This window comes from Euwallacea fornicatus, chromosome 13 (genome assembly GCF_040115645.1).
Source record: "Euwallacea fornicatus isolate EFF26 chromosome 13, ASM4011564v1, whole genome shotgun sequence".
NCBI lineage: Eukaryota > Metazoa > Arthropoda > Insecta > Coleoptera > Curculionidae > Euwallacea > Euwallacea fornicatus.
Window position 1 is genome coordinate 3,663,925 of NC_089553.1, and position 12,384 is coordinate 3,676,308.

A 12,384-nucleotide genomic window follows, 5' to 3' on the forward strand; every position below is an offset into this window, starting at 1 on the left:
CGGATATAACATTGCAGTATTGGATCGACTGAATATTGAAATCAAGAAAATACGGCCTCACACGATAAAGGAAAAAAAGCTGTTCAACCAAGACAATGCCCCGTGCCCCGCATCGAGTTGCGACTGCGTCGCAACTCGATGAAAACCATGGGTAAATTGAATGCATTACGCATCGAATTGCTTCCCCACCCTACTCCCCAGACCTGGCCCCTCGCGACTACTGGCTTTTTGCAGTCATCAAAAAAATTCTCCAGGTAAAGAAATTTAGCTCAAATAAACGAGTGATTGCCGAAACTGAGGCCTATTTTGAAGACGAAGACAAATCGTTCTGTAAAAAAGGCATTGAAAAGTTAAAGGAGCGCTGGAATGAATGAGGCACAGTGTGTCGATGAATAAAGTCGAATTTCTAAAAAAAAAAAAAATGTTTTTTTGTAGTAAAACCGGAACTTATTGACTGAGCGATCTGGTAATTGCATCAAAACGGTAACTGAGCAATCGGTTTTTGACGGGCTGATTCACAAAGTATACCGGGTGTCTTTGAAGCAGCAATAAAAGATAAAAAATCGATTTAGATACATTTTCCTTATTCAAAAGTTGCTCGTTTTCGTGCTATAGGATGTCAAATTAATTTATGCAAAACGTTTTTTGGGCACGATAAACTCATTTAAGATATCTGGTTCAAGCTAGCTGATAGGCGTTCTTGCTGATGGGTCGATAAGAAGCCACCTGCTCCTTAACGCGATACAAAAACCGGCCTAACTTTGTAATCAACTGAAGTAAATTTCCGAAGTGGCGACCATTTATGCCAATGCACTTGCCAACCCTTAGACCAAAATTTAATCACACCATGGACAGGATTTGGCTATTCTCTCTGATTGCATTTTCACCTTCTTGAATATAATTCCACAACTACTTTCTAATATTACGATTAGGTGTGTAGTGTTGACCTTTAAAAAAATAAGTCTAGTGGGTTTAAGTAGGGGCTTCATGAGGGCCACATTGGTCCACTAGCCCGACCAATTTATCAATGTAGAAAATTCACAAGACGAGCACCCTCTTTGCATGTTTTCAGTCATAACGCCCTACGCCTCCTGAATAGTCCCACGCATTAGTGTGCATAGACCCCTTTTCTACATAGTCCATTACACCACACTGATCTCAGCTCATGACAGAAATTTACTTGAAGACTAGTTACACAAATTAGACACGAAAATCATTCATGGGTGCCATTTTCGAAGCGTATCCAATGTAGTAGAAGAAAAGCAATGCCGCGCCATAACATTTGTTTTATGCGTCTTCTAGGTAATATTTACCATTTTAGACAAATAGGTCATTGCAGGCTTAAGGTGACAGTGTATGAATTAATGTCGCAGTTTATCGCGTATTTAGATGTTAATTACACGATTTTTATTCAGCAAGGGGGTTCGAAACCTCAATTGCGCTCTTTACATGCACTATTGAAGAACCGATCTGCAAGGTCCGCAAATACATAAAGCAATAGAAGCTGTTAAAGCATCAAGTGCTATTTCATTTCGATTCTCGTTTCGAAGACTTAGAAGAGTGTGGAAGGTCTCAACGATGGTACTGTAACGAATCGAAGTACGCTAAAAATGGTTCCTTCGCAAGGATGAAGAGCTCGGGCCAGTCTAAGTGCATTACACGAAAAGTCGTTAAAGTAGAAATGGCGTCTTGAAGAATAATTAATGATTGGTGCTATTGCAAAATTCACGAACTGGAAATGATCGTAGCAAAAAGTTAAGGCCGTTTTGCTTGCAACTGGCCGAAACCACAATTTTCCAGTGTTTAGTGCAACACAAGTTTTGAGAGTAGAAAATGCCGTAAGCGAATCCACACGACCATTTCAAAATGCAAACGATCGATTCTCAAATATTAATGACACCATCGTAGAAATAGTCTATTATTCTCGCAAAAACTCTATTTTAAACAAAATTATGCATTCGAACTAGATAAACACTGTAGTGGCCTCATTCTAGGACTAGGATTATACTGTTAATTAGCGTAGTCATTAATCCACAATCAATCAATCAATCCTCCGCCGGTAATTGGAATAGAGAAGCAGTATATGCGCACGTGCAGTCCGTCGAGATGCCGATTTGCACCACTCTCCGGCGCATGCTCAAACTTTGAACCGCTCTTCTCCGAAACGCACAAGTTTTACCATATGGGTCTGCAGCACCCCGTTAACGTTTCAGACGAGACTTCTTCAAAATTGGACATATATTTAAATTCGATAAAAAGGTAGCGGCCATCCGATGATTTAATCTTATCAATTACGTTAAAACTAACCGAAGATATTTACAAAATTCATTTGCTGCCATTAAGATAAAGAGCTTCGTTAGCATTTAGAAAAGGTGGCACGTAACACGCGATTTGGCCTTTCGAAAGTACTTTTTCAAAGGATTAATCGAAGAAATGTGAAATTTATAAGGTTATTGTGATAAGGGCAACAAACAGAAAAGCAGCACCCAAAGATTTCTCGAGATAAATGTATCGTCTACCATATTACTCAGGCCATCTTAAAGGAGTTTTATTGCGATATTATTGATTAAATTTACATATTACAAGTTGAAAGATCCTATTCCATAATAAAGTTATTTTTATTGGGAGCTCTCGATTTAATGCCACAAATCTTCGACTGTACAATAACATGGAAAAGTCCACCTTTATTCGGGCCTCTTCGAGGTGCCGGCAGGTAGCACCCAATGGTTTATTTTATTAACAATATTCTAGTCTCTCATAAATCAAAACTATTTTATGAGTGCACGCAAGGAAAAGCCATATGTTACCCGAAAATTATTGAGACATAGTGTATAACACGATGGTCTAAAGCCATTAATTATTTGAATGGAAAGCCACATCAAATTTTACTTGTTCAGATTTTGACCATAAACTTTGGTGATTAATGGGACGTACGGCGGTGGCCATAGGAATGAAGCCACTTCGAAAATTCGGAAATTTCAACTTTTATTTCCGACAATAAAAACATAAAAAATAAGAACACTTTTAATGATAAAGAAGCAACCTGTAAAAATGTAATTTGAGGAAAAATTTAAAAAAACCTTTAATGAAAATAATGAAAACAAAATAAATATATAGTCATAAAAATAACATAATTAAAAGAAAGAAAAAAAATAATCGAAGCTAGTCGTCAGGCAATACTCGGTTGCTTCTCCCTATTGGGCAATTAGTGCCTTTAATTTTTTAGGCATTGATCTTATTCGGCGCTCCCAGAGCTCAACAGTAATTGCTTCCCATTGCCATTGAACTATGGACCACAGTTCATCTTTATTTTTGATCTGATGACCTCTCGCGGCAACCTTAAGGGGTACCTGAAGATTTTCGATAGGGTTCAGATAAGGCGGTTTCGCAGGCCTCGACCCAACCGGAATTCATTCATCGTGAAAAAATTGTTTCATTCCCCTAGCCGTATGTTTCGGATCATTGTCCTGTTAATATTCCTAAATTAATGGCAATCCCTCCGAAGTGACGGCACCGTAACAACTTTAATTATTTATTATTATTTTTATTTTTTTTTGTATTTATTTCTTTTTGTTCAGGATCCCTTTTGTCCAATAAATGAGACCAGCACGGGGCCAAGTGAAGCAGCCCCACAACTTTAAACTGCCGCCTCCGTGTTTAATTGCTTTTAAAGTGTGTTTGGGAAGCAATTCCCTGCATTGCTGGCCGTCGCACGTACCGTTGACCATCCGAACCAAACAAATTAATTTTTGTTTCGTCCGGAAAAAAGGACATTTTTTCACATTTTTACGTTTTCAACTTCGTTTTCAAAGCGAAGACGATTCCTCGCAAATTCCATTCTTTTTAACTTGTTTGTTTTTGGTAGCAACGGTACGTTCTTCGTATTTGGGGGCTCTCATTACGGAAGTTTTCGATATTCCCACTATCCGAGAAATTTCACGAAGGGAATTGCCTTCATCTCGGCGTCTTCGCATTTTTGTCCTTTCAGCTAAAAAAATTGTTTTCATGGTCCACCTGTTTGTTTATGAATTATTAAAATGCATTAAAATGCTTCGAAAGGATTAATTAGGCCTACGTTTCAATTGTTAGTCTATTGAATGTGGAATCATGAGAGACATAAAAAAATAGCATTTTTCAAGGCACCGGTCTTGTTAGTATGGCCACCTCAACTTCGACAATCTGCACGAAATGGGGACAGTACAATTCTAGTATAAGATAATTCCCCTGGTTTCCGCTGACACATACAATTACCGACGTTGGGGAAATTTAGGGTCCTAGTTCAACCCAAGTCGAATAGCTTTCAATAGACCTTTTTCCATTTTTGAAATTGGACCGGTAGTGACCCCATTTCTATGGCCACCACTATGTACAGCGCTTGTAAAAATACTGTAACACGTTTATAAATTTCATAAACCCAAGATTTAAAAAAATCATCTTAACGAATAATTTTGTTTAAAAAGAGGCATTTAACGCCTTATTTCCGATATTCGGATTTTTCCCCCCTATCCAACTACCCCTGCTAACTTTTTATTTTCTGATAGAAAGGTACTCATCGTGGAATATCAAACTAAAATCGGATCTGCAGCTTCCTTAAAAAAAAAAAGGACAAAGTCGATATACTAAATAGATGAAAAATTTTCATTTTTGCTTTCTAAATACGCAGTCCATTCTCATTTCGCTTTGACAGAGGGTGAAAAAATCGCAATAAGACATAGAAATTCCAAATCGTCTTCTGTGCAATTTTTTTGTTACAGAATATTCTGATTTTCATACAATTCATTGATAATTGAACCCAATTGTTTGGCATCTACCACAGTTAGAATATTAAAAAATAAGCCGTTTATCCGAGAACCAGAGAATTGATATTTTAATATTTTCGGCGTATGGGGAGCGGAAAAGAACTCGCGAAGAGGTGTGTCTCATACTTAATGAGAAATATCAAGATCGACCTACTGATAGAAGTGTAGTTTGTCGGATTAGTAAAAAAATTTTACAAACTGGAAGTGTGAAAGTTGCTCCAAAATGTGAAAGACCTCGAACAGCAACTGGTGGCGATAAAGCACTAGACATTCTTTTATCTATCGATGAAAGCCTCATGTAGTCTACTAGCAAGCTCGACAATGAATTTGATGTATCTGCAAAATCAGTAAGCAGCCTTTTAAAACCGTGAAAAATTCGTCCACTTAAAGTATCCCCTTAGCAAGGATTGATGCCGGAAGATTTTGATCGCAGAATAGACTTTTGTGAACTGATGCAAAAAAGGCAGTTCAGGATAACAGATTTCTTTCTAGAATATCATTTTCAAACGAAGCAACGTTTTGCTTGGATGAACCTATTCATCGACATAATTGTCGCTGAGTGATCTACAGACAATCCTCATTAGATGCAGACCCTGCATATACAATATCTGCAAAAAGTCAATACATAGATGGGAATAACCGGTCACCAGTTCATCGGTCCATTTTTCATAGAGGGGCACTTGCACACCGCGTCGTACTTGCATTTATAGCAAAACGAAATAATTCGATTGATGACCGCAACTTTTCCTGGAGAAATTGGGAACAAGCAACCGGTAATATTTGTTTCCTACACGATGGTGGACCATCGCATTAATCTATGGCTTTGAGAGCGGTGAAGTAGCTGGACAGAATGGCCGCCACTATCTCCAGGCCTTAGACCCCTCGATTTTTAATTAGGTCACTTATAAGGTTCACAAAACCGAACAATAAAATTTAGATTATTTACGTCTTAGAGTCTAAACAGAATTAGAATTAATAACAGAAGCAACACCAGATAATTGCATAAAATACTTTGAGGAACGACTGAGTCATTGCAAAATTGTCAGTGGAGCCTAATTTGCGCGTTCATTGTAGGAATTTCGATTTTGCTTGAAGTAACAGTGAATTACTGTATTTGGAATATAATAACTTAATTTTTCAAAGAAACTGTAGATCTAATTTCAGTTTTGAGTATACCGTTGCATCCCTTATTGAATTATCTTTCATTTGATATACTACAATGGGTACCTTCCCATTAAAAAAAGAAAAGTTAGTAAGGGTAGCTGTATAAGGGTGAAAAATTTCCACACCGAAAATAAAGCATTAAATGCCTTTTTGAGTAAAATTATACGTGTTTGAACACCTAAAAATATATACCAGGTTTATTCAAGTCGCAAACATATTGCGATACTTCTTACGAGCTCTATATAATAGTCGCGTGATTGTTTATTTAAGGGATGGACTACAGATCTTACCGCTTACCTCCGACAGAAGACGATTAAATTTTAATATCAATTTTAGGTGATTTTCCATGCGAGCAAATCATCCTAAAAAACACGTCATTATAAACCATGATGATCAGCAAATTGATGGCGTCTTTAAGGGGGAACCATCGAAGTTATCAGGTGATTATTTTTCACACGAAAGACGAAGATTAAACATATCTGCTTACGCGGGAAAGGGGACACAACCCCGGAGCTTTTCGAGATTTTACATCATTCTCAGCAAGCATTCTGCTTTTGAAGTTCAAGCAACGGGGGTTAGTAATGGAACTATAAAGTCCTGTATCCAAGAGCGTCAGAAAATCCTTCTGTTGAGCTTGCGCATTCGAGACAAAATCCCTAACTTCCTATTACCTCATTAAGTGACTATTATGGAATTTAGGGGTTTCTCTTCAAAGATGACTCTTAGCCCGATGACTATGTCCCATGTTCTCCATAATACGCGAAGCTTAAACCTGAGAATGGCTTAAGTCGTGAAATTTACGAACCGAGAATGCTGGTCTGGACGAAAAAAACTTGGAAGGCACGTAGGGATATTTTGGCCCTGAATATGTCCAGTTATTCACAATTAACGTCAGAGGTTCCGGACATTTACATCTTACCCGAGAGCCAGAAACTATCTTCACTTGTTGTTAGTAACCGAGGTATGAGGTGTCTCTCGCAAAATTTTCCAATTTTCGCACACAATGACTAAAAATCCGTTTATTTTTACACTAGTGATGCGCAGTGGGACACCACAATGGATTGCAGTTTGGGCGATGGTAACTTGGAGGATTTTGTGCCTCGTCGGCATGCTGTTGCGACAAGGGAAACGATAAAGCATAATCAAGAAGCTTGTTAACAAAAGGATATTTAAGGTTCTTTTTAGGCCCTCATAAATACTGCACCAAAAAAGAGTTTGTGATTTCATAATAACGCGACAGCCTCGGCCGCGGTAAAGTAAAGGGTTGATTATTGCACGTGAGTTATGTGAATAAGTTTCAAGAACCATCACCATAATTTAGGCGGGTATCTCTACTACAGTTGGAACCTGCAATTTAAGCGACTTTCTATCCAGGCTCGAATTTATGCTTATGGATGTGAGGCACACATATAAAGTATTCGAGTGCAACATATAATTTTGTCGTAATAATGTCTTTATGCTGCCATCGGCCTGTTTGTTTAAGAGTGAAATGCGCGAATCCAGCTAATTGCTGCCATCTTTATCCGCAACACTTTACAAATTGCCTTCCGTTTTTATTTCAACCTTAAAAACTTAATTGCGGTCAATGGCAAAGCACGATACTCATAATTGCTCTTTCAGATATTTGGGACGCCATGCTAGACCCCTGGGGCGCCGCTACTGGTGAAATAATTAAATTTAAAATAGCATAATTGCTTATCTTTTGGAACACCTACCCATTAGAAGCAGCGTAACCGGGAGCCAGCTTCGGAGCATTAGTTGCTACGACTTTGTAGCAGAGTAATCTAAATTAGCTGAAACGGGTCTGCTAAGTGGTCTATTAAAAACCGCTTTAGTGGCAATAGTGTTATAAAGTTGAATATTAATTGTTCTATTAGTTGCATTAAATTGTAAGAGTATCTGAGGTAAAGAAGTAATTTGTGTTGAGACCAGATTAAAGCTAAGTAGCCGCTTTATTAGACGTTGACATGGTATGGACGAGAATGTGATATGGGGCTGCTGCAAATCCTCAGCAGCGTCGTCTCTGTTCGAAGTAAACTTGCCAAGTTGTTTAAGTTCTGTGCCTGCCTTTGTGATATTTTGTGAGCGTTCACATGCTACGAGAAGGAGCAGACTCTGGCTGAAGAAGACTGTGATCACGTATGACGTTTCGAGACGATCGCCAGCGATACTCGGAAGAGTCGTCATTTGTACAGGGTTAATTTTTATAATTTGACGAGTGAATGCGAGGGTGCCGAAAAGTGAGAAATTATTCGAACAATAGGCGTGAAGGGCGAAGCAGGAACTATTCTGTGGCCCCCAAACAGCCCAGATCTTACCCCTATGGGTAGTTGTTGGTGGGGCCGCTAAAAATCTCGAGTTTACAACGAAACTGACGCAGTCTCGAACGAAACAAGAGATACAATTTGGCGGGGCGTACAAAATGTAAATGAAGGGAATTCTGACTTTATTAACAAATACGAATTTGAAACTTAACCCTGATTATATGAAATTTTTAGATAATAACGGTGGTTACATCGAACATTTGTGATTATTTTTGGTTCGTTTCTTTCATTACCTTGATTAGTTTGACAAAATATGTTTCATCACAGATCAATATGAGGTCAACGCCAACAAGCTTCTATTTTATATTAAGGGTTTAACGTATTTTAACCCATCGTTCATGTCTGTTTCGGATCTGTCTATTGGGCTGTAGAGCCGAACCCCGTCTTCTCAATTAAAATATATAGGAAACTGCTGGAGCCAACCTTGATATATTATATATTTTTGAAAAACGAAAAATTGACGGAATTCAGTTATGCATTAATATACAGGGTGTCCCGTTTAAAGCCGTGATTAAAGATTACACGAAAACGGTACGTTGTAGGAAGCAATTTTCAAATAAAGGTTGTCCGGCAAATGGGGGGACACGTCATGAAGGTAGCGACTTTTGGCCAAAACATCATTTTAAAGTAACTTCAAGGACGTTTTTGTCTCAAACGGCAACCCAGTATTTTTGATAGGTCTTGGTAGACTTTCAAAAAACGAATATCCTTTATTTGAACATTTTTTTTATTAGACGTTTTGCTACAGAGTTATCCTTGATTTTTTTCAAGTTTTTGAGATAATCGAAATTATTGCTTTTTTTTTCTAGAAAAGTTCTGCAACGCATATTCTATTTAAAACTTATAACAACCGTTCTATCTAATCAAAAAAAAAAAAAACCTAAATTTCCTCTTGTTGGAGTCTATCTTATTACAAGATCTACAGAAAATCCATATTCTTTTTCCGACCATCAATCTAATTTTTTTGTGTGAAATCGTTAAAAAATTATTAATTTCATGTCAAAATTCAATAATTGACATGAATCGCTGCGCTTTGGATAAAAAATTAAAAATGGTTTTTATTTATGCAAAGGCTGAAAGAAATGTTAGTCGAGCAGCAGAACTTTATGCTGAAAGATTTTCGATGAAAGAGTCCCCCGTTGGACGACTTTCGACAGTGTCATTAAAAATTTAAAAGAAACGAAAACGTTGGAAACAAAAAAACACAATCGCTCCCGAAGTGCAACACATGAAGGCAATTAAATAGCAGTTCTTGCAGCTGTTGCCTTCGATCCTCATGTAAGTTGTCGTCAAATTGCTGCTGCCTCAGAAATATCAAAGACAAGTGTCCAAAGAATTTTGAAGGTGAATAAGTACCATCCGTACCACATTTTTTTACACCAGTAATTCCATGGAACTGATTTTGATGCCGAATCAATTTTTGTAATTGGACAAGCAAAGACGGACTGTTATGAGTTCTACACAAAATATGCATTACAAAACTTTTCTAGAAAAAAAAATGCAATAATTTCTACTATCTCAAAAATTGAACAAAAATCAACGATTACTTTATAGCAAAACATCTAATAGTAAAATTGTTCAAATAAAAGATATTAATTTTTTGGAGATCCTTCAGAATCTGTGAAAAAATACGCGGTTGCCATTTGAGAAAAAAGTTGCCCTTGAAATGACCTTAAAATGAAGTTTTGGCTAAAAATCACTATCTTCATAACAAGTCGACCCCTTTACCGGATAACTTTTATTTGAAATTTTTTTCCGTAAAACGTACCATTTTTCAGTAATGTGCAATCACAGTTTTAAATGGGACACCCTGTATAGAGAGTCCCATTAAAAGCTGATTTTTTTCTGGTTCTAATATTCATTTAGCTCTTTCTGATATCGTATCGCAAACTCTTACAAAAACAACTCTTTTTTAATTTTAGTAATAAAATCGCAGTAACTTGTCAAATTGTAAAAGTGAACCCTGTACAAAATGAACTGCTCCGTAAAAGTTGGGAATATTAGGACATTTCTGATATTGGTCATAGCTAGCAACAGCATTTTTTTTTCTAATACTTGTCAAAAAATAAGATAAAGTTATTGTTGATGATATTTCTTAATTTATTTATGATAAACCAAAAAATTGATGAAGAATTTTTGCGAAATCTAAAATAACACAAAACCTACACCTCGCAAGTTCATTATGTCGTATGGCTTCTCCTAACGTGCGTAACTGCTTCACATCGGCTCGGCATACTTTTAATGAGATGGTTTATCTTGTCTAGTGGTAAATTTTCCCATAACTGTGGAAGAAGTTCTCGAAGCTGTGGTATTGTCTGGGGGCATGGTCGATGTTCTTCAACACTTCTTTGCAACATGTCCCACACATGTTCAATGGGGTTAAGGTCAGGCGATCTTGACGGAAGCGGTAAATGTTCGATACCTACAGTTTCAATCGCATCTATAACGATTGCTGCACGAAGTAGTTGACCATTATCGTTCCAAAATCGGAAATTTTCTCCTACAGCAGCCTGAAAAAGTACCAAACTTACGCGTGCATATAAAGTGAAAACGTCAAAACTAATTGACACTTCATCGTGAAATGTCAAAACTGAACAAAAGAAACATGTCACTCGATGTTTATACAAACTGAATTATCAAGGAAATCAGCTTCCGTCATTGTGAGGCCGGAAACGCTTCGTCTCGTTCTCATATATTACGTAGCAATTTTTGACGCTTATCCATCACGTGACTCTTAGCCTTTAACCTGTTGCGCTGTAACTTTCAAATGGTCTTTAAAAAATTCGTTGTTCGAGCCGTGGTCAGGCTATCCTACACGACAGCACATTTTCTGAGCAAAATTACTGAATTTTCGTTCATGTGAATTATTATCAAACCGATCGTATATTTCTGCCTCTGCCAAGGCCGAAGTTAAAGCGCATTTCGCTCGTTCACAGCCGGAAATTGTAGGCGTAGAAAAAGAACACTCGGATGATAATATCTTTATCTAACCATGTAAATGCATTTTATTATGAACATTTCCAGGTTATGTCCGAGGTTTATATAATAAAACAACAAGAGTGAAATCTGATACTTTTTTATACCTATAAAGTTGCCCGTGCTGGATCTGCATTCGGGCGATCCGTTGATGTTCCTGAATAAAGATGAGATAATAAAATGTAACGGAGATAAACAAGACAAGTACCCGGGATATTTATTGGGCGGCACATTATGAAGATGTCTCGACCAAAACTGAAAAGCAACAGGGATAGTTCCAAAGCCTAAAATTGGCTGAAAACTTATTAGCACTGATAAGCCTGCATGTCAAATTACGAACCACGACCGCGGAGTAATGCGGTACTGTCGGTACCTAATCAGTCAAAGTGAGGCAGTCGCGGCAGTATTTCGCAAGATGGTCAATCAGGAAGCTCAGCCTGACCGGATCGAACTTCTTGGGATACCTGAGAGAAACTGACAGATCCGATGTCCCACGGTTTGTCAAGCAATTAATTGTCTACGTGTTCTCCTCGTACTGCCATGGAAATCCACCAAATAATGATAATTTTGTGGTTCGACCAAAAATGTAAATGAATGAGGCGTGGCACTGTGCGTTATATATTTTTTCATGAAAAAGTATATTTTACAATCAGTGTGGTAAGTACTTCGATGGTTGCAATCACTCGAAGGCAGTAATAATGGAGTAGAATGTTTGTTTCAAGTTAGCTAGAGCCACCTGCGTCCCACCGAAACACAAAGGACCCACTTAAATTTTAAAATTTTGTCACACCTTGATTATTATTTCTGATCGTATTTACATCTCCCTGAACATTTATCCTTAACTGCTGTTTCTGTTAGGTAGGGATACGTTTAGCAATACTTAAAAAAAAAAAAAGTCTGACGGATTTAAATCGGGACTTCGTGGTGGCCACACTTGTTCACTACCCCGACCAATTCATCGATGGAGAGGATTCACATTTAAGAACTCCTTGAGCCCGAAAGCTGTCTGCAGTCGCAGATTTACACAACTTTACTTCGGATGACCTGGTTGGCAGCATTTTCACAATTTTAATGTATGTGTGATAGCAAGTCAGGAATCTCCTTCGACTGTTTTGCTCCGC

General features: G+C 37.7%; 1 protein-coding gene and 1 long non-coding RNA gene across 3 annotated transcripts in view; one reads left to right on the forward strand and one right to left on the reverse strand.

Annotated features, from left to right (window-relative positions):
- Positions 1 to 8,943, forward strand: part of LOC136342791 (helix-loop-helix protein delilah-like) — a 29,450-nt gene extending 20,507 nt beyond the window's left edge. The window contains exon 2 of one of the 2 annotated variants that reach the window (XM_066288940.1): positions 7,584 to 8,943. In XM_066288940.1, the coding sequence (XP_066145037.1) occupies positions 7,584 to 7,654 (71 nt within the window). In that variant the 3' untranslated portion in view covers positions 7,655 to 8,943. Of the gene's footprint in view, positions 1 to 3,578; positions 3,635 to 7,583 lie in introns of those variants that run through there. The other variant, XM_066288941.1, reaches the window with a different exon arrangement.
- A 1,488-nt stretch (positions 8,944 to 10,431) lies between these two features.
- LOC136342880 (uncharacterized) lies at positions 10,432 to 11,853 on the reverse strand. The gene is made up of 3 exons (XR_010732706.1): positions 11,604 to 11,853; positions 11,472 to 11,547; positions 10,432 to 11,420 (listed from the first exon to the last, which is right to left on the reverse strand). It is a non-coding gene; the product is annotated as an uncharacterized lncRNA (long non-coding RNA).
- Between the last annotated feature and the right edge of the window lie 531 nt (positions 11,854 to 12,384).